This window comes from Pyxicephalus adspersus, chromosome 4 (assembly GCF_032062135.1).
Source record: "Pyxicephalus adspersus chromosome 4, UCB_Pads_2.0, whole genome shotgun sequence".
NCBI classification, from domain to species: Eukaryota; Metazoa; Chordata; class Amphibia; order Anura; family Pyxicephalidae; genus Pyxicephalus; species Pyxicephalus adspersus.
Window position 1 is genome coordinate 61,567,652 of NC_092861.1, and position 21,334 is coordinate 61,588,985.

General features: G+C 34.8%; 1 protein-coding gene across 5 annotated transcripts in view; it reads left to right on the plus strand.

Moving 5' to 3' along the window:
• The window catches only part of MYOM2 (myomesin 2), a 141,306-nt gene that overhangs the window by 70,691 nt on the left and 49,281 nt on the right, over positions 1-21,334 (plus strand). For all 5 annotated transcript variants that reach the window (XM_072408424.1, XM_072408423.1, XM_072408421.1 and 2 more), the window contains 10 exons: positions 913-972; positions 2,798-2,865; positions 4,127-4,240; positions 4,438-4,525; positions 5,620-5,658; positions 11,755-11,860; positions 16,638-16,801; positions 16,972-17,008; positions 17,098-17,120; positions 18,071-18,126. In XM_072408424.1, the coding sequence (XP_072264525.1) occupies positions 913-972; positions 2,798-2,865; positions 4,127-4,240; positions 4,438-4,525; positions 5,620-5,658; positions 11,755-11,860; positions 16,638-16,801; positions 16,972-17,008; positions 17,098-17,120; positions 18,071-18,126 (755 nt within the window). The remainder of the gene's footprint in view (positions 1-912; positions 973-2,797; positions 2,866-4,126; positions 4,241-4,437; positions 4,526-5,619; positions 5,659-11,754; positions 11,861-16,637; positions 16,802-16,971; positions 17,009-17,097; positions 17,121-18,070; positions 18,127-21,334) is intronic.

Here is a 21,334-nt window from a genome sequence, read left to right on the forward strand (position 1 = left end):
AAGTCTTCCTAAGTGAAAGACCCCCTTCATACCTGCTACTTTCAGACCTGCCTTTACACAGCAATGAAGAGCCTTTGGGTTCCATGGGAGCAGGTACCCTGTTGCAATGTGCTAGTGCCAAGCAATCAGTAAATTTGCTTAAATCCATATCTTGCAACATTTTTTATCCCATTCTTGTGCAAGCAGACCCAGCCCACCTCAGCTGTATTAGGTAGAGTAAATGAAAGAACCCAGTATAAAGGTAAATGTAAGAATCAATATATATATATATATATATATATTTTGATGCTGTGCTACGAATAAACATAACTTAAGCACAAATTACCAATACTGTTACAAAAATGATGTTGCACAAATATGTTCCTCTTCTATGTGTCCTGGGTTTGGTAAATGTTGGGAGTTTACTAAACCCTGTGCAAGTTGAACATGGACCCACTGTTTTCTTAAACAACCGAGGCTGTGAGCCATTTTTAAGAGATACAATAGCGATTATTCCTATTGGCTGGATGTGCCAGCTAATAGGAATACTGACTGCTTTAAATCAGGGACTTCTGTAAGCCTTTTATCAGGCTTATCAGCTCAGCTGCTCATATACTGCAAGCACAGAGAGGGGAGGTTGCCATTAATCAAAATAAGAATAGATGATGGGGAAGCATTAGAGGGTATTAGCCAATGTATTGTATGGCTTTACTGCAAATGTTTGCCATGTTCACCCCTGAGATGTAATTAGACCTCAAGGACTCCCTTTGTAAACACCTGTAAATAGTTTGTAATGCAGTAATACCTATGCTACTGTTCTCTGAGAGGAAAATGGAGCATGTAATGATTTATATCATTTGTCACTGTATGTTTATATTGGCTTTATTCATGTTCATTGCTTAGCTATAATGTGTTTTATCTTTACATTAACAGCCTTCAAGGCATTGCTGGCTGAAGCTGAGTTCCAGAGGAAGGAATACATCAGAAAGCAAGGTATAATGATAATACTAAACATTGCACCAATAAAACGATTCACTTTACCACTAAACTTTAGCTTTACTCTCAGTCTTGCTCCTTGATTGTATTGAATTTGCTTACTGTGATTTCACTGCACGTAGCTTCTTAAAGCATGCTAAATAGAACCAAGTCAATTAAATACATCCTTATTTCCTGGCTGATGAACTTCCAGCATTATCTATCCCTTTCCTATCCAGCTGTATTGTCCCTGGCCCACACGTTTAATTTCAGTTATCAAACAATAAGTGCTACATGGAAGTGTTATTTAGCGTTTGCATTGGACAGGGCGCTGCAATGTTTTCAGGAACCTATGTACAGCACCCCGCCAGGCTCTCACACCAACTATAATCCACCTGCATTGTGCATAGAGCACAGAAACAAATTGATAATGTCACTAGGTCTACAATATGGTAAATAAGTAAAAAATGGAAAGGATTTTTTTACAGAAATCTCATTAGCATGTTGATGGAAAGGGAGAGGAAGAACAAGGAAAGGCAAACTATTAGCAGATTAGACTAATTTAGGTTTAGTTTAAAAAAATGTTGTATTCTTACAGTTCAACAAGTGCACCCCTAATTCATATGCATATAACACAAGACAATAAATAGCATGTTACTAATGAAACATGATAAACACAGCCCAATGTAAAATGATGGCCTGCATTTTAGTTGGAGGGGTTAAAGTGTTATCCATAATATACCTGCGTTAAAGAGGCAGATTCATTAGAGTGGCACAACTGCAGTAAATCGTAAAAAAAAAGATTCTATGAATTTCTCCTTCAGTAATTGCTGGAATTTATCATTTAAAATGGAATTTGAACACACACCATTACACTTAACGTAAAGTGGAAAAGTACTGTCTATTCATTCCCTTATGCTAATAGCTCTGATGAAAGTGTTTCATACACCCTCATCATATCCAACATTTTAAAATTAGTTTCATGGCATTTTATAGAATGTAATCATTCATAAATTTCATAGAATTAATGTGACATAGTTCATCATTTTGATGTGATGCTGTTATTATGCAATGTGCTATGTTTACTAGTGGTTCTAAAAAGTTAGGTGCTGATGCAGTGGTTTAACTTCCGATGCTGTACAAGAACCTATCTCTGTTGAGAAGCAAGATCATTAATTTTAAGTGGGAGCAGACCAAGACTGAGAAAATATTAAGTACATATCGTGAATAGTTATGCTCAAGAAGATTGTCTGAGAAAATCCTAATTCCAAAACTCTATTAGACTTCCCTATATATCATCATCTCCCTTTTTTGAATGCCACAGAGACACCCTTGATTGTGGTCATAGTAATGCTGCTTTATGCAGATATTATTTAACTGTTCATGTTAGGGGAGACATTTCAAGATGCTCAAGATTATAGATGCATTGTTAATTGTTTATTTCCAGATCATTAGTTCTATTTACAGGACCTTCTGCCAAATAATGTCCATTTTCTTGGGTTCAACATCTTTGATTGTAGCATATATGTTGAATTTATTGACACATTTTTCCACAAACCTGGAAGTTTTACTGGCAATCTAAAGAACAAGATTATTATGAAACAGGTATACCGTAGTCCCTGTGGATCAACTGTAGTCCTAATATGCTATGTATGCCCAAGGTGTGGGTATAATATTACAGGGTTAAAACATGATCTTCATAGTAGAATAGTAGACCAGTCAACAGGCACAATTTAAAGGGAATAAATGACAGTCAGACAAATGACAATCAGAATGATGTATACTGCATACATAATAAACATAATCTGTTACTATTGCTAAGTGTAATTTCTCCCATCTCCAGGCCCCCATTTCCAGGAATATTTGTACTGGGAGGTATCAGAGGAATGTGAAGTTTTGCTTGTTTGCAAGGTATGATAAACTGTTGGTATGCCAGGCAGAGAAAGTGTTGTAATGTGAGCACATAGTACATTTGATATTGATTATATTTATTTGTAATCTATTTTTGTTTTGCACACTGAAAATAAATGAAAAGGGCAAAATCAAATCTAATATTGAATATTGTGTATTATAATACATACTAAAATATGCCATCTAATAGTGTCATCCTGTCCTAGACCCATCAGCAATATAGTGTTCCCATTGTATTATGAATGCATTGGGCAAACTTTGTCCCTAAATTTATTAAACATTATTTAAATCAAAGGTTTCAAGAGTCATGTAAATAGGGTTAAACTACACAAGTAATTTTAATCTGCAAGCAATGTAACTACCTGTTGGCAATCATCTAATATGTGGCATATGAATTTTATGACGCAGTACAAATGAAGTGATTGCAAACTAGAGATTATATGACTTACTAGCATGACATTTAAATCACTTGTGGAGTTCAATGTAATGGAAACCCTGTTGACAATTGTGACTGCTCTGTGAATTACCACTATTTTATATACTGTATATTATTTTCTCCCGAATGTTTGGGTTTCAATTCCGCCAGCTCATATTTTTTTTTTTTGTAATGAAACCAAAAAATGCAGATAATTTATATGGAAACCATTGTTTTTTAGTAGTTACATGTTAACAGGAACTCTGGAAGCAGTTCTAAAAGATAAAGCAGATAGAGGGCTTATGGCTGGCATAGCCTATGGTCTCCCTGCAGATCATCTTTTCCACAATACTGACCTACTATGTCTTGTATTGTATTGTGTATCTGTGTGGATAAGGCCATCAGGGTAAAGACAAGGCTTTATTTCCTGAACTTACTACAAGAACACTGAGCAGCACAATAATGATGTAATTTGTTGTTAGTGACACTAGCTGGGACAGTGCCCTCGATCCCACACTGCAGATATACAACTCTATGGCTCTTGTCAAAGAAACGTTTTTTAAGCACACTCACATATTGGCAGCTGCACTGCTGTATTTTGAGAGTAATTCTGAATAGATTATATACATTTTCAATGCACTGCTTAGTTGTAATCATCTTTCCCAGATGTTCTCTTTAACAAATATTTACTTTCTAAATAAACCTGTGAACTCACTTTTGTGTATTTAGGCTGTGGGAGGAACTGGAAGAAACACAAAAAACTCCCATATGTTTTCAGGTTGTGGAGGTGAGGGCGGTGACACCTGGAAACAATACATGCATAATTTATGTATCTATTTGTTACAGGTGGCCAATATAAAGAAGGAAACAGTATTTAAATGGTACAAAGATGAGGTTCCAACAGAAGCCTTGGATGTTCCCGATTTACAGCAAGGAGTGTGCATATTCCGTATTCCTAAGGTAGTATTTTAAAATACAACTTTTACTGTGTTCTATATACTAGGCAAAAAGTTTGTTTCCACCACAACTCAATACTTTAGCTTTCAAAGGTGTACAAGGTTTACAGATATTTTATTTCCCTTTCATATTTATTTTGAATAAAAAAAAAACAACTAAAATAATGTTTTTTTTTTTTTTTTTTTTTTTTTTTTTTACAGTTGACAAAAAAAGATCAAGGTGAATATAAAGCAACATTAAAAGACGACAGAGGCCAAGATGTATCTATCCTTGAACTGACTGGAAAATGTAAATATTTTTTATTCTCTTTTTGTATTTATTGGCTTTCATTTTAATGTAAAAAGAATGAAATGTAATGCATTCTGGTAGAATATTTACAAATGCAGGCAATCTAAATTGGTCCTGTGCTTGTAAATAGGTAACATTTATACTGTATGTATACAGATCTAAATGTTTATGGGATCATTTTATAAAGTCCAACATTCATCATACATTTTCAGGCAGAGAATCTTCCAGGTCCATGTGTTTTCAATGCCACTAATTTTCTCCTAGAGAAAGATTGGTGAATGCCAGTGACATGACAGTGTTAATAACTGTGACAAAGCAGATAGGTTTATTTTATTGACACTGCCTGTTCCTCCTGCAGTAAAGCATTTCAAGCACAAAGCACCTGCCTAGAAGCAATTTTTTTAAGGTTTAATTCTACTTTAAATTAGAATTTTCCTAATGAATTACATTATTATTATTACATTAATTAGTGTTTTTAAATAACCCTTTTGTAGGACAATTAACTGTAAAGGAGAATTAAAGTAAGACCAAGAGTGTTAGTTATTCATTTTTAGCCATCATACACATTTAACCCTGTCAGATATATAAAATTGAGTGTGTATACCATGTGTACATAAAAAAAATGTAATCATTGCATAAATGAAAGTTGTGATGTATTTATTTACCTGAAGATAGTAACGAAAGCACAATATTCAACATTACCATGTATCAGAGTACATCTTAAAAAAATAGTTTATTTGCACATTTTCATTTATGTATTAAGTTTCCACCCTAACAATGTTTTCAACATTTTATTAAGCACGCATTCCAGCAAGAATTATCTTTTTATAGGCATTTACCTGACTAAACATTTTTTGAAACAGCAATTATAATGTTGCTGTGTAAACAAAGTTAAATAACGAAGTTTGCATTTTTACACAAGATTGGAATGATGATGATTAATGTGGGACTGTATTGCATGTCATGCCATCATGTGCTTGATTAAAATGGAAAATGCCCTTCTGTAGATTTGTTTGCATTGTATTGTTCTGGCCCTTCTGTATTTTTCTTCTCTTTAGAGTTTTTACACTAACAAATGCTTTTCTTCTCCACAGTGTACGAGGATATTGTTTATGGAATGAGCAAAGTCAGTGGTAAGGGATTATTGCTTGCTTATTAATTTACATAATATTAGCCAAGAATCACTCAAGACGAAAACATCAATAGTCAGTGGCAGAGCAGAACACTTTAGAGAGGATAGCAAGGATTTGTATCCATACAATAATAGTTCAGCAGTTCATAGTATATGTTTTAAAAGTGAAATATTTATTTTTTATATACTATATATGTAAGCAAATGTAAGGAGTACTCATTACAGTCATTATAGTTTAAACTCATGCTTCCTACAACTTTTTCCTGCAGTTATCTATTGTCTATCAGACTCATTTGGACCTCATCTCTAAAAAGAGTGTTCAAAAGCATGACAAACAAAATATAAATGGTTGTTGACCAAAATCATCAATAGGGATTCCCATGACTGGATTATCAGTACTAACTTAATTTGGTTTCTCCGTAGGAATGACTGTGTTAGTAGGGGATTCCTCCTTGATAACTAGTGATCTGATAACTAGTGACATTCCAAAGAAAGCAGGAGAAGCTTAGGAAGTTAAGATCCGCAAAAGGGATAAAGCAGCAGGGGAGAACTACATGCAGTGCAGATATTCATGAACATATTTCTCTTCAGAAAGGAGGACAATAGTGGCTGCACCCAATCTCACTCCAAATTTATGAAAATATCAGTCATATGTAGCATTGCAGATACCCAACTTTAAAACTGAAGGCATAGGAATGTACTAATATTATTCAGGAGGAATTCTATGCAATAGGTGGATTTTTCAGCCACAATTTTAGCCACAATTGATATTTCCAGATGTTCCCTGTAACTTAGTAAATCTTCTCTTTTTGATTTTAAGTCAACTTTATTGCAATCCTTCAAGAAAGAGTTAGGCAATGTTTTATTTTCAGATTGGTTGGGATGGGCAATTTAGTTTTATTGAGTCTGAGAACTGAGCAATATCTATGCTTATCTATGTTATCTATAACAGCTCATCTTACAAGCAGCTCTCTGTGCACAGATCATCTTAGAACTTATTGTCCCCTTATTGATTTAAGCCATCATCCACACAGAAAAACTGCAGATTAGGCTTTTTTGTATTTTGTAAAAAAATATTAGTGTTTGTGTAAGGCAGGATAATGGTTGTCCCTTTCTAATGTCACATAGGTTAATTGGTAAAGGTGAGACTCAGAAGGTATATAAAAGGAGAGAACTCTCTTCTTTTACAAATTTTTATTATATTAGTTTACCTTCTGAGTCTCACTGTCCCCTGAGGTAGCCGCTAAGGCGAAACGTGTCGGGACTGCTGTCTTTTTTTTTTTTCTAAATGGTTGATTTCTGCAGAAAAAATGTAATGTAATTGTGTCTTTTTGTGCACTACTGTGCCATTTAAGAACCCAGGCTATCAAAATGTATCAAAGTTTGTTTCCAAACACATAGACACATTTACAATTATGAATTCAGTTGGATTATGTTGCGATTTACTGATTCACTAAATTCACCAAAACTTCATTGTCCATTATTGTTAATTGGCTAAAAAAGTAAATCATAAAACAACTTTTTCCATAAATGCTTGCAAATATTTTTTAGTGTGCAACTAAAAACTAAACTAAAACATCTCATTATACAAGTTTCAATATGAAACACTAATTGATAGACACTGAAATATGTGCAGGGTTAAATGCACTCATTTGGACAATAGTACCTGTGCTGTTATTTTGACAAAGCAAGCTATGTTCTTTTTAAATGATCACATAACTTTCTATTAACAATTGAAACATCAAAATTCATACACCTCCAGTAAATTGTTTTGCAATCAAGATACCTGGATTTTTTTAGTACCAACCCCCTCATTAAAAATGCAGTATATAATTTAGACCAGGCTAGAGCAATTTGGGTTCATTGTTTGATTTGAAGACCATCACAACCAATGGGGACAAAAGGAACACAGAATAAATAAACTGGCTGAGAGGCTGCAGAATAGGTTGTGGAACATAAGCAGCTTGAATATTTTCTACATTGACAGATGAATAAAATGCAAATGTCACTGTATTCCTAATACAGAATCAACTGCATGGAAGTCCTTTTGTTCATTTAGAACCATTCATGTTCAGTATCAATTGATGTAATATAGTTTTGACCCACTGTATTCATTTTTGGGGGTTTACAGATGAGCAATACAATAATACAGAATACCTATTTGATTCTCTATAGCACTAAAAAAGGGGGGCTGGCTGGATCTTTTTCCAAAATACTTTTTTTTTTAAATTTAAGAATATGAAAAATACCACTATTCAAATCAAAAAGAGACTAATAGCTATAGCTAAATGACTGGATAACTGTTACCACTGGCATCCAGAAATGTATTCTTTCAAAACAAAGATAAATGATTGTTAATTGGTTACTGAAGGTCAGTGCACTTTCCACACTGCTCTTTGCCATTTCAAATTATGCATTTTGTATTTACCACTGGCATATGAAAATGTAAGAAAATTATATTCATTGTGTAGCCTAAATGCCATTTGACATTTACACATGAATGTATTAATTTAATTGATTTCCTTGGTATTCCTTCTTGCAGGTTTGATTGGTGTTATTTCTACCATTATAAGTGAATTACCTATATTAGATAGCATTGTGCAAAGCATTTAAAAGTATTTTTATAATTTTAATAGCATAGATTTTTTAGGACTGTGCCATATAACTACACAAGGATCCCTTATAATGACAGGACTAAAGCCATAGATAAAAGGCAGATTCATTTGTTCATAGTGTATTCTAATAAGGTAAAAACATTGTTCATTAGCTATCATAAGCAGCAGTCTAAGCCTCAGAAAACGAGTGCTTGATTTTAGTGAACTCTCCTGCTAAATGTATATCTTTGGGCAAATTGTCTATTTTAGAACTGTAACAAACTGACATACCAAAAGACTAATACAAGGTTTGAGAGTGTTCAATGTGTGGTTAACTTTAGCTGATTGAATGCCTATTTTCTTAGTTTTATAACCATAGGAACACACACATATGGAATCAATAGCTTGGAAATAGTGACATATATATCTTCAGTTAGAATAGGAGAGACAGCTGGTATTGCTGCCTCTGGATTTGTATTCTGTATTGTATATTGTGTAACATATGACATTTTATAAGTCATGATCCACATTTGACTGTGATATTGCATAATAGATTTTAAAAAGCCTTAATACCTCTCAGTCTGTTAGCAATTGTAGAAGACAAACTTTTATTGCAAAACCAGTTCTGTAGACACTCTAATATAAACTGTATCTTATCTTTTTAATTTTCTTCCTTCCATTCTCAGCCTCCCCTGAGTAATTGCAAAGCTCTTGCTCAAAATGAATTTTAAAGTGTTTCACCTCATTTTAAATTTTATTTTACTGGGTCTAAAAATGAATATGCTAATGTTCCATAGTGCATCTGTATTATGAAAGTCTTGCTGACTAATGTGTATTTTTATGTTCAGTTTTTCAAGGAGATATACACATGTGCAGCCTAAGAAGGCAGAGTAAGCACACGTAAATTGTCAACAAAATAGTCCATTGAGATGCAGAGTACTTTAAAAATACATTATGCAGAAATGTAGGAATGATTTCCGCCATAAATAGCATACAATTGAAATAATGATAAATCTACAGCATCCAGTTTGATTCTTATTTTCTTTGTGACACCTTATGGTTCATTAGGGACAGCTGCACTTTTTGTTTCTTTTTTCTTTCCCCGCTTTTCATAGACTAGTCCCAACTGATTGTACTTGACTATATATTCTGTTTTTCTACTTTGTTTAAGACTGAACTACTAAAGACAGAAAACTGAAAAAATAGTACTCCTATAGGATCTAGTATGTTCCAAAATATAGTAAAGGAATAAAATAGTATCCCATGGGAAATTCTATGTTCCCAGTTGATGTAATACACTGTTGTGATAAATATTGAGCTAGGTTTAGATGTGGTAATGAATTGAACAGCTATGACTTTTTTTTGTTTTGTTTAGTGATGCGAGAATATCAGAGACTAGCAATTTGGTGGAGTAGAGTCAATCAGCCTGCAAACATCTAGCCGGAATATACTGTAGTTTTCTTATAAATGAGTTCATTGGACACCCCTTGTCAGATGTAGCAGAATGGGGAAAACCCAAGGGAATCAAGGAGCCAAAAACATAGCCTAATATTTAAAAAAGAAACTCCAATACTCCAGTAAGATTGCTGGCTACCTGATTTTATGGTCAACAAATATAGGCCTATTCATAGCTGTAATAACAGTACAGACAACACACAGCCTGCCAGGAACCTAATGTAAAAAAAAAAAACATCAGGTGCTTTTATGTTGTTATAAACCAAACTAGATTTTGTGTTGAGATCTTAGATAATCACATTTTCATGCGGATGAAGAGGTGAAACATAAATTATTTCAAAGCTCTTTTTTACCTAGTTATAAATATGTAAATCATTTAGGCTGGATTTATGGCAGTTTTGTGGTATAGGTCAGGCAGGTCTATTCATTTGAATGGGCTTCCTGCCACATGGCAGTGCATGAAAAGTAGTGCTTGCATTTTTTTGTTTACATTCATACCGGAACATGCTCTATTGTCAGTTACAGTGTTAACCACCTGGCCGTTAAGCCTGAGCATGCTCGGGGTAAAAACTTTTGCAATTTTCGTTAACCCCGAGTTTTTCTCACCAGGTGGTTAAATGTAAACAAATCAAAAATTTCTATGCAAAAAAAATAGGATAGGATTTTATTAAAAGTACATTTTTTTTTTTACATGATTGTGTGTTTCAAACTTTTTTTTATATTCATGATATCTACTAGACCCTTGTTCGGACATATTTCTGTGACTTACAGGTCTAAAATGTAAAAAATAAAATTTCATGAAAAACAGTGTAACGCTTTTGGTACAGAAATCTAGACCTCAGTGTAACGCCCAGGTGGTTAATGCATGGCTGGCAATTCACCCCAAGTGAATTGGGGTGTTGTTCAGAATAAATGGCATCACAGCATACCAACACTTAATAAATATTACTGTGCAGTCAAGTACAGTAAATGTACCATGTTCCTAACTGTAAACCCAGCTTTGTCCAAAGTCTAGTCACAAGTGAACTGAAAGGGGTCAGTCGAACATTACATTACTCTAAAGTGATGTGAACAAAGTACAGCTGACTGTTCTGTGATTATGCACATTTTAGGACAGAAGCACTCTGTCTGTAATAGATTTTAATTGAAGTGTCATATTGCCATTGAACCCAAAATTAGAAATAGCCTTCATCAGTTGCATTAAATAATTCATTAAATAATATTTAGGACTGCAGAAAATGAGTTGAGACCCCAATAAAATCCTAACCAACAGGATACACCTTCCAACGATGGGTGAGTGTGAAGACATGCTTTTTTTTTATAGTAAATTTTAGTACATTTTTTAAAAGTCATATTTATCTTTTTTTTGGAATAAAAAGATGCTGAAACATATCTACTGACTGAATTTCTGACAATTCAATATTATTGTCACTTCTAGCCACGTTAAATGTAACTAAAAGCACAGAATGACCATTATGCCAACATATAGGATGAGAAGTAATGTACGTTACATTGCCTAAACCTAATTACAATATATCCTTTTAATCTATGGTGATATATAATGTTAATAAACTGCTAATGCTAAGAGATACAGACTATTTGAAATATCTTGTTATGGCTCTCAGAAGATAAAGTGAACAGTCTATTATAAAGATAATTACTGAAATTACTGAGTGTTTATCATTTTGTAGAGAGAAAGCGCACTAAGGCATGTTGTGTCTGAAAGCTCATTGTTAAGAAGGCAAAGTAAAAACTAGGCTGTTTTGAAAGAATAATACCCTGAAAGACCTGAAAACCATAATGTCTTATTATAGCTGTCTGCATCCTTGTAGGAGGACTGTCATAAAAATGCATCAAAGTCAGTAATTCAATCTATTTCAAATATAACTGAAGCTTACAAAGGGTATGTCTGTGCGCTACCAAAAATAGCTCTTCTTACTAAACTCATGCACAGAACTACTGTGCTTTTCTGCCTTCCCAAACAACATTTTAGACAAGGATAAAAGGACATGAAATCATGTAGTATATCCTATTTCTTTTTTTTCTAGGATCATCTGCTTCAGAGCTGAAAATCCACTGCACACCGGAAGGAATTAGATTCCATTGTTTCATGAAATATTTCTCAGAGGAGATGAAAGTGTCCTGGTACCAGAGGTACTGAGTCTATATACATTGTTCCAAATCATGTAGAAGAAGCTCCTGTTTGTTTTAACTCTACTAGCCATATTGAATTTATTTTTGTCTGACACCAGTGAACAGAAATCTGATTGGCTGCTGACAGTTCCTGCATGCGTAGACTGTGCAACTTGCAATCTTGATATTATAGATGTTTGTGTAGCAAAGTAAATCAAGTTGATGCTAATAAATAGTGAAGTTCAGAAAGAAATTTAATAATTACACAAAAAAAAAAATATTTTTTTTCTAATTTAATGGTAGTTTAACCTAACAGCTTCTATATTCTAGCTGTTTTGAAATGTCTAGTAAAGGACATCTAAATCATACCTGTGTAAATGTTATATTCTTTCTTTATTATCCTTACAAACCTAGCTATAAAGAACTAGACTAACCCCAGAATGCTAACAGAATCACATATGCTTTCACCACCGGAGGAGCTTCTGTTGGTTTTTAAGGAGTAAGTTTGCCCATAAATCTGAACTATGACTTGCATTACTGGGAGATGGTGACAATCAATGGCTTCTTCATAGTGATATGCTACTCAAGCTGCCAAAAGAATATTTAATTCTACAATGTATTCATTTTTGAAGCAATTAGGTTTGCAAGGAGGAGAGCACCAATAGGTTGTCAGGAAACGGGAAGAGGAAAAGTACAAATGTATTTTATTACATTTTGATGTAATAAAAATCATGTTTCTGGGCTTCAAAGGTTTAACCTACACCATTTATACTAATTACATGTCTTCATTGCACTGCATTTTTATCAAGTCCAATACACACTTTATTCAACAGTACCAAGCCCTGTCAAAGGGGGATCCTTGAAAAGTGTTGGATTTTTTTAAAGCATACCTAAACTTAGAAATTTCACTTTACATAAAAGGGTAGACAACCCTTTTATGTAAGGTAAAAAGTCTCTTGTTTTTTTTTCTTTTAGGTGCAACACCTTTTTTTAAAAAAAAAGAAGGTGCAGCACCCCGCCGTAATAAATGAGAGTGCAAAGCCTCCCAGGATACCTATGTCAAGTATCCCGGGAGGCTCTTGGGTGCTCCTTCTGTACATGCCCGAGATGCATTTTCTCACAAATAGAAAAATTTGCCGTTCTCGCGGATGTACAGTGATTGACTTAAATTGACTGATTGAAGTACAACCATTGTATTGCATAGTTCCTGTAAATGCCACATTTTTTAGCATGCAATAGCAAATACAGTCTACAATTTCAGCTTTTGGACCTGGTAAATCCATGAGTATGGGGGGAGATTTTATTAATCTCGTACTGGGTCACAAAACTTGATTTTGGTTATCTCCCCTTTAAATTATAAATTATGAATTATTTGCTCATAGACAGTATCTGTTTTACTCATATGATGAATTAGTTTCTATCTTTGTGTGCTTTTATGTTTGCCCTGGGAAAACACAAGCACTGTTGGCGATATTGATATCGGTGGTCAATGGGGAAAACAGGAAGATTTACAGCCACTTCTCTAAATTAGTGATGACAAGCCTAAGGACACATACAAATTCCAAATAAAATTATAGACACATCCAGGATTTAACTTGATTGTGATTGAAAATCTCAGCTTGATATTAAATAATTACAGCACATATCTTATGAAGTAAATAACAGGCCATCCAAACTGTGATGGGAATTACCTGTAATTGAATACAATGATATTTAATGCATGTGATGCATGTGAAACACTTGGGAAATTTTCCTAATGTATAAAATTACTTTTGCTTTACACATATTGAATTTACTAAATGTATCTGTATTGGATTTCAAAATCAGATTGCTCTTAATTACCAATCCATAGCCAAGTTATGTAAATAACAGTGCAAAAGTGAAGACTGCACTGAGAACTTGTGCACTAATAACATTTAAATAAGGACAAAAATCTGTCAAAAGATAGCAACATATAGCAACAAAAACCTAGATTGGGTTTTTTCTTATACCCCAATGTTTCTAACATTGAAAATACATTTTTACTTTACATACACACTAATTGAAAATTATATGTAAAATAAAGTATCTGACAATAATCAGTTATGTTTCACCTCCTCTTACATTTGGACATTTAGACTAATAAAATATTTCATTGGTTGTTGTAGAATAATCTAGTACATGCATGCAGAACGTAATATTATATAATATACCTATGATGTAAATCCATAAACTTGTAAAACAACCCAGTGCTTGATAAAATCACACACATTAGGTAATACCTGATGTTGACTTTTCTGCAGGGAAATTTAATGGTTATAAAACCAAATGAACAATTCCTTAAAAAAACAAGAGTTGTGCCCAAGAAAACCCAGTTGAGTTTCACCTTTTATTTTTCAACTTTATAATAAAAAAAATTCTGGTTGGTCACAGTATCATAAATTTAAAGTGAGGAATAATTACACCTGCCTTCGTAGGGTTTTTTGTAAAAAATGTAAATGGGGAGATGAAAAAAGTCAAATTTCAGCAAACCTTCTCATTCCTAGTTTTTAAGCACTCCCAATGGATTGTTTTACATATTCCATTTCCATGGTATTCACAAACAGGTTGCAGTTCCCAACAAATTTGTTTCTTCTCTTTCTTTTTCTATCTCTTTCCATTATGTTTTCCCGTTAGAGGTATTTCCAATATTAATGGAGACATAAAAACAAATAATAAGGGTATCTTCCCCCACTTAACTTGTAAATATATTTTAATTGCCTAAAATTGTATCTGTGGGCAAGCCTTTAAAATATTGTCTGTTCTGATATGCCATTTTCACATGTATTCTGTACAAAGATAGACAGGTTGTTTTTATTTTTCTTGACAGGGCTGTTTTAAATAGTGTTATCAGTGATTTGCGTTTTGAACTATTAGTACTCATATTCTAACTTTTATTGTTGGGTACATTTGTGTTTTTAGTTTATGTAGAAAGCAAAAAAGAATTTAATTAAGCATCTGTTTACAAAGCAACTTAGATGTTAATTTTCAAAGCATTCCTCAGTTATCTAAAAGTGTCTAACTTGAACAATGTTCAGTTATTTACAAGAGTCTGTAGTTTTTCATCTCCCAGTTTAATGATGGGTTCAGATTATCTCTTCAGAAGCCTTCCATTATTACAATGCTAAACGTTGAAAAAAGCAGTGCCAATTAGAAAGGAAGTGACTGCAGGGATGACTGTTTGTTTTAAAAAAAAAGCACCCCTTAACACTATTATAGATGTTGTTATTATAATAGTGTCTATTATAGACAATATTATAGTAATATTAAACCTCAGTGATGTATCACCTGACGTTCAGATTTGCTTCACCTCTGCAAAAAAGTCATTTTTTTTCACACAGACATTTAGCTGGTGGCAACAAAGTGGTCGCACTGCCTGCTAAGTGCCAATGGATTACTTCCCTAAGTGGTGACAGGCCTTCAGATTAGATACCATGGGTGTTTGTGGTATATGCCACATTCTCAAATGCTACTTGTGATCTATTTGAATCACTGACTGAACAAATGTCCCAGCCTGGCAACATACTATCAGCTTCTAGGAGAAAAGGCAGCGTGGATGGAGGCAGCTGCATTGCCACTTTGTAAAGCAGTAACTGCACTACTGCACAACCACTCATGTGAACAAGCCCTTATCATCATTACAGAAATTGCCCAAGATTATGGTCAACCAATATAACTAATTTTGGAAAAGGTTTCTGCTGTCCTTAATAAAATGCATCTTTTTGTTGGCTACCAATGTAAGGCGCAATTTTTCCCACTAAGCCCCAGTTAATTGGTTGAAGAAAGGGTTTCCTAAGCGCTAAAAAATAATTTAAGGATTCCAGTGGGGCAAAAACATTGAGGTATAGTTTATTTTGCTGACAGTTTTTAAATTAGATTTCACTTTTCTCCTTAATCATGGTGGGGTGAGCTTTTACCATAGTCAACACATACTGTATGCAGAACCTACTTGCAAATTATGGCACATGCCTTCTATCTTCGTTGTACCCTCCAGTGATGACAGGTACAAGATCTTGTCAGTGCTGCATACCCTGAAGCAACCATCTCAGCTGCTTGTGAGTCCCCACACAATCCTTCTTGGCCTTGAGCATCCATTGATGATCTAGCATTGTCTCTCGCTTTTAGGTCTTTTCTCAACATGAAAAGAGCTAGGCTCTGCGTTGCATGGCACATTTGTGTGCAGTGAACAAAATGTCACCAGGAGACAGGAAAAAGGTATTTTGGCAAAACAGACTTTGCATGTCTTCTTCCTCCTGGTGACTTTTTGTTAAAGTTTACTTCTGCTGAAATAAGTTCTCTGATTTGGATTATGTAGAGTTACTATGTGGCCATACTGGAAGTTCCATAGCATAAAAATTACCACTCCAACATATTACAGTCATATGTTCTAATATAGGCTAGTTTCTTTTACATGGGAAAGCTGTTTATTCATCACAGTGCAAACCTAATAAAAGCAATAGAAATAGAATATCCCCCGTGGCAATAAGATGGAACAGAAACAAACATTTTACCTCAGAAGCCTAAATCAAGCATGTAAGCAGCTGGTCTATCCCTTTTACCATAGCAGTGCCTATCCAGTATTGAGATATTAATTTAGCATGAACGTTATATTATGCATATATGATAAAGATTTTTATGAAATAGATGAAAAATCATTTCTACAGAGAATGATTTGCTACTAAGTTGAATATGACATACAGCTAGTTAGTATATCTTTTTCCTTTATTTAAAAAAAAATGATATGACTGCATACAATTTATGTGTAATTTCTCAACCACAGGGAGTCGAAGATTTCTTCAAGTGAAAAGATGAGAATCGGCGGTACAGATGAATATGCCTGGCTGCAGATCTGTGAACCTACTGAGAAGGACAAAGGAAAATATACATTTGAAATATTTGATGCTAAAACATCCTACAAGAGAACAGTTGATTTATCAGGACAAGGTAATCTCTTCCATATCCCTGACATTTTATAGGATTTTCCTAGATTATCATTGGAATAGAAAGTTTTTTTTCTTCCGCTGCCTTTTGAAATAGAAGCACAACTTCTGTTACTGCCTCTATACTTCTTGTTGTCATGGCAACCAAGTGACACATCTGCTTTTTAATTCCAGCTTTTGATGAAGCCTATGCTGAATTCCAGAGACTCAAGTATGTTTGAAATTCATTATTTTGTGTGTAGGATAGGATTTATTAAATATTGTATTAAACAATTACTTTTCTTTTCTTTTACCTCACAGGGCAGCAGCTTTCGCTGAGAAGAGTAAGTGCATATTATACAGAGTTAATAGACTTTCCATAATACATGTTATGATTATTAATATATATATGTCCACACTGGAAGATTGACATGACCCAAATTATATCTTAATATTTTGATAAAATATTTCCCATTTTAATTATTTTACTCTAATAAACTGCAGTGTATTTCCCTCATGTCTACTATCAGTTTGACTCGTACACATAAAGGAAATATTATAATTCTAAAAAAAGCTTTACAGGCAGTTCTTCCTGTTTATTTCCCTAATATTAGTGCAAATGAGCCCAGTTCAGTAACCCTGTACAAATGTATATTAATTAGTTTGGAAAGTATACTGCAAATTAGTGTAATAATGAGCTCTGGACCTAATTGGGGAAAGCTGCATTGAGAAATTTTGCCCTTATTAACAGCTCTCAAAGTTCATAAAATATGCACAATGGATAATTAAACCATAAATTTATAAAAATGATGACAAGAAACTAGAACTCAGATTGAAAAAGTAGCACACCTTTTGAGAATAAATGTGGATACCAGATCATGGTTAGTCAAAAAACACTAGCTGAGTTAGATGGCTCATTCATGCCTGGGCAAACCCATATATTTCTGATATGTAATGTATTATATTTAAATATTAGGAATAGGGTGCAAAAAGTAAAATATTCTTCTATTTCCCATTGACTGAAAGAGCTTTAAACCTGGCAAACCTAGATATGTGATGGATCCAATTGACTATTGTGGAAACTGGGTGTGAAGCTATCAATATTGATTATAAACATTGATTTTTTTTTACTAATGCACAGTAATATTTATTGGCAAGCATTTGAAAGCATAGGACATGCGTGTGTGAGACAATAACAATATTTGCACCTTATATGCTTCCATCTAAAATGGTTTAATGTAAAGCTACTGGACATACCAATTGAATGATTATTGTGTTTGTTTCTGCTTTGCAGATCGTGGTAAAGTGATTGGTGGACTGCCTGATGTGGTAACTATAATGGAAGGCAAGGTAAATAAAAATACCAAAAGTATATCGTTTTCATTTTTTTTCCAATTGTATTAATGTTTCTTTTAACTCTTATATTATTAAATGCCTGTGTAGCTGGGTGCAAACACTTACTCCAGCTCCACTTCTGCCAATGCACACAAATCAAAAAAAAGATGAAGCCATTCATGGAGACATGGGGTTGTCACAGGATAATAATTGCTATGATAAGTTGAAGAAATCTTGCTTCACCTTTTACTTGACAGCTATTTAAGTATTAGAAGCAAAAAGGGACAGAGGGGCTTATTAGGCATATGTAGCATATATTTAAGTTTCATAAAAAAGAGGAACAGTTAGAAAACTTTGCAAAGGGCCAGAATGGCACTAGACAGTGTTGCAAATGGCTTAATTCTCAAGTTTTTTTTATGAAAAAAATCTAAAAAGACTGCAGTTGTCTCAATACCGACATGTTTCACCGTTTTGGCTTGTTCAAGGGAGGTAGAGATGTATGACCTAAAACGTATATCTGCGTTAAAGAGATGCCAATATTGAAGAAGATATCTAAGAGGGAGGTACTTAAAGAATATGTATATATATTTGTGTTAGAGGGGAACCAATTTTTGAAGGATAGGTATTTAGAGAACATATTTGTATTCTAAGGAGAAAAGCATTAACTGGCCCAAAGGTAACTTTGGGCCGGCTAATGCTTTTCTCTCTACAAACTAATAAAAATTCTTTAAAAACCACCTCTTTGGATGCCTTCTTCAATAATTGGTACCCCTCTACATCTTTTTAGGCAAAAATGCTTGAGGCGGCATGGTGGCTCAGAGGTTAGCAATCTGGCCTTTGCAGCACTAGCTCCCAGGTTCAAATCTTGGCCAAGATACTATCTGCATGCAGTTTGCAGATTCTCTGCTTGCTTGGTTTTCCCCCAGGTACTCCGGTTTTTGTTTTTTTACTACTAATACTTATTTTGATAATTTTTAGGCTGGTGTATATACCTCTGTGGGAATAAACTGAGAGAAATGTACTTTATTCATATAAACTGTACTGTGATACAAACATATTAAGTGATGCAAAAATAGGCGGCATGCAAATAGAGTAATACCCCAACAATTCGTGCTTCTGAATCTGCGGCTTCACTAATTCGCATATTTTTTTTCTTGGATACAATACTGTAAATTACTATATTTTAGTCCTAGCGTAGAGGAAACACAAGGGCCCCTCATAAATTTAGAACAGAACGCTCATATGCTATGAGAATGCTCGTGAAGAAGACGAAATGTGCTTGCGTCGATGTAGCCAACTGCATCTTCAATTTTCCTTGTTCCCTTTAGGCCGGTCTCTTGTGATGCCTTTTTTTCAATGTTTGAATCTTGGTCCCGGCTCAGTCAGTTTATCGCGTCTCACGACCTTGTTCGTTGTGTTATGTGTACTATATTGTGTAGTGTGTTAGCTTTGTGTGAGTAGGGTAGTTTATTTGCGTTTTCTGCAAACCCTAAGATGGCTCCCAAACGCCCTGCACCTTCTAAGGCTTTTAAGGCTTCTGGCAAGGAATTTAAGAAGCCGAAGGCTACTATGACACTCCAGAAGAAGGTGGAATTGTTGGATATACTTCATGAAAAGAAGAACTCTGTGGCTGTAGCCTGCCATTACGACATGAATGAAAGCACAGTACACTTCATGCAGAAGAACGAAGCGGCTATTAGGCATATCCTTTCATCAAGTTTCCGTAAAACTGCTAAAAATGTATGTAAAAACAGGGTAACACTCATTATGTGTGGCAATGCTGCTGGTCACATGCTAAAGCCAGGCCTTATAAATCCTTTTAAATCACCAAACCCTAGGGCCCTCAAGAACAAGAACAAAAACTTGCTATCAGTGTTCTGGATGCATAACCCTAAGGCCTGGATAAAGAAAACCTTGGTTTCGCACTGGTTCCAGCAGTGCTTTGTCCCTCAAGTAAAGGAATACCTTCCCAGCATGGTGTTCAAGGTGTTGTTGCTTAGACAATGCTGCCGGGCACCATGCAGACATGTATTCTGAGGGTGTTCAAATAGAGTTCCTGCCTCCCAACACCAACTCCCTCGTCCAACCTATGGACCAAGGCATGATCCGTGCATTTAAGGGCATGTACACGAGAATCTCACGTCAACATCGTGTGAGTGCAATGGACACAAACGAGAACTTCACACTAAAGGGGTACTGGTGTAAATTGCCTGCCTGTCATCAAAAATGCCCTCAGGGAGATGAAAAATGTAACACTCAATGCATGCTGGAAGAAGCTTTGGCCAGATTGTGTGCATGATTACAAGGGCTTCTCCCCGACGAAATTCAGCATGCGGCTGTCGACAAGGCTGTGAGACTGGCTAAATTACATGATGGTGAAGGTTTTGATGACATTACCGAAGAAGAAGTAAATATCCTCATCAATGTCCACTCTAAACCTCTGACGGGTGCCGATCTGAGGAGTTGACGAAGTCTGCCAGCGAAGAGGATGTGGAAGCAGAATTGGAGACAAATGAAGAGGAAGAACAGGGTCTGACATTGGAATGTTGTCTGAGATCTTGAGGACAGCAAGGAATGTGCAAACGATGGTTGAGTCATGGGATCCTCACATGATTCGGACATTAAAATTTAACAGTGGCTTTGATACACTGCTCCAGCCCTATAAAAATCTCCTAGACACCCTGAAGAAAGAATAGCACCAACTTCCAATAACAATGTTCTTCACAAGGATCAAAAAAAAGCTAGAAAGAAAACCCACCAGAAGATACGGCTCCTGTTGTAGAGCCAGAAAAATCATCTTCTTTTGAAGCACCTACAGAGGCGCCCATGGAGATGTAAATCATCTCCTCTGCTGTGCAGTAAACTTCATCATCACACCTTCATCATAACATTACTGCCTGATTCATCAACATCAATAAACATTGTTATTGGTGAGTACTCGTACATACATTTTAGTACTGTGTATATTTTTTACTGTGTACAGTACAGTACTGTATTCTTTATTTCCTGAACATTACATTTTTTGTAATGTATGTACAGTACATACCTGCCTGAGACAGAGAGATTGAACTGAAATTTTATTGTACAATACCCTATTGACGTGAGCGGGCACAAGGTGGCTTCCAAAATTTGCGCATTTTCAAAATTCGTGGGGTGTCTAGGAACATAACCCCTGGGAATTTCGGGGTATTACTGTACCTCCAAAAGCTTTGTTCATTTGACC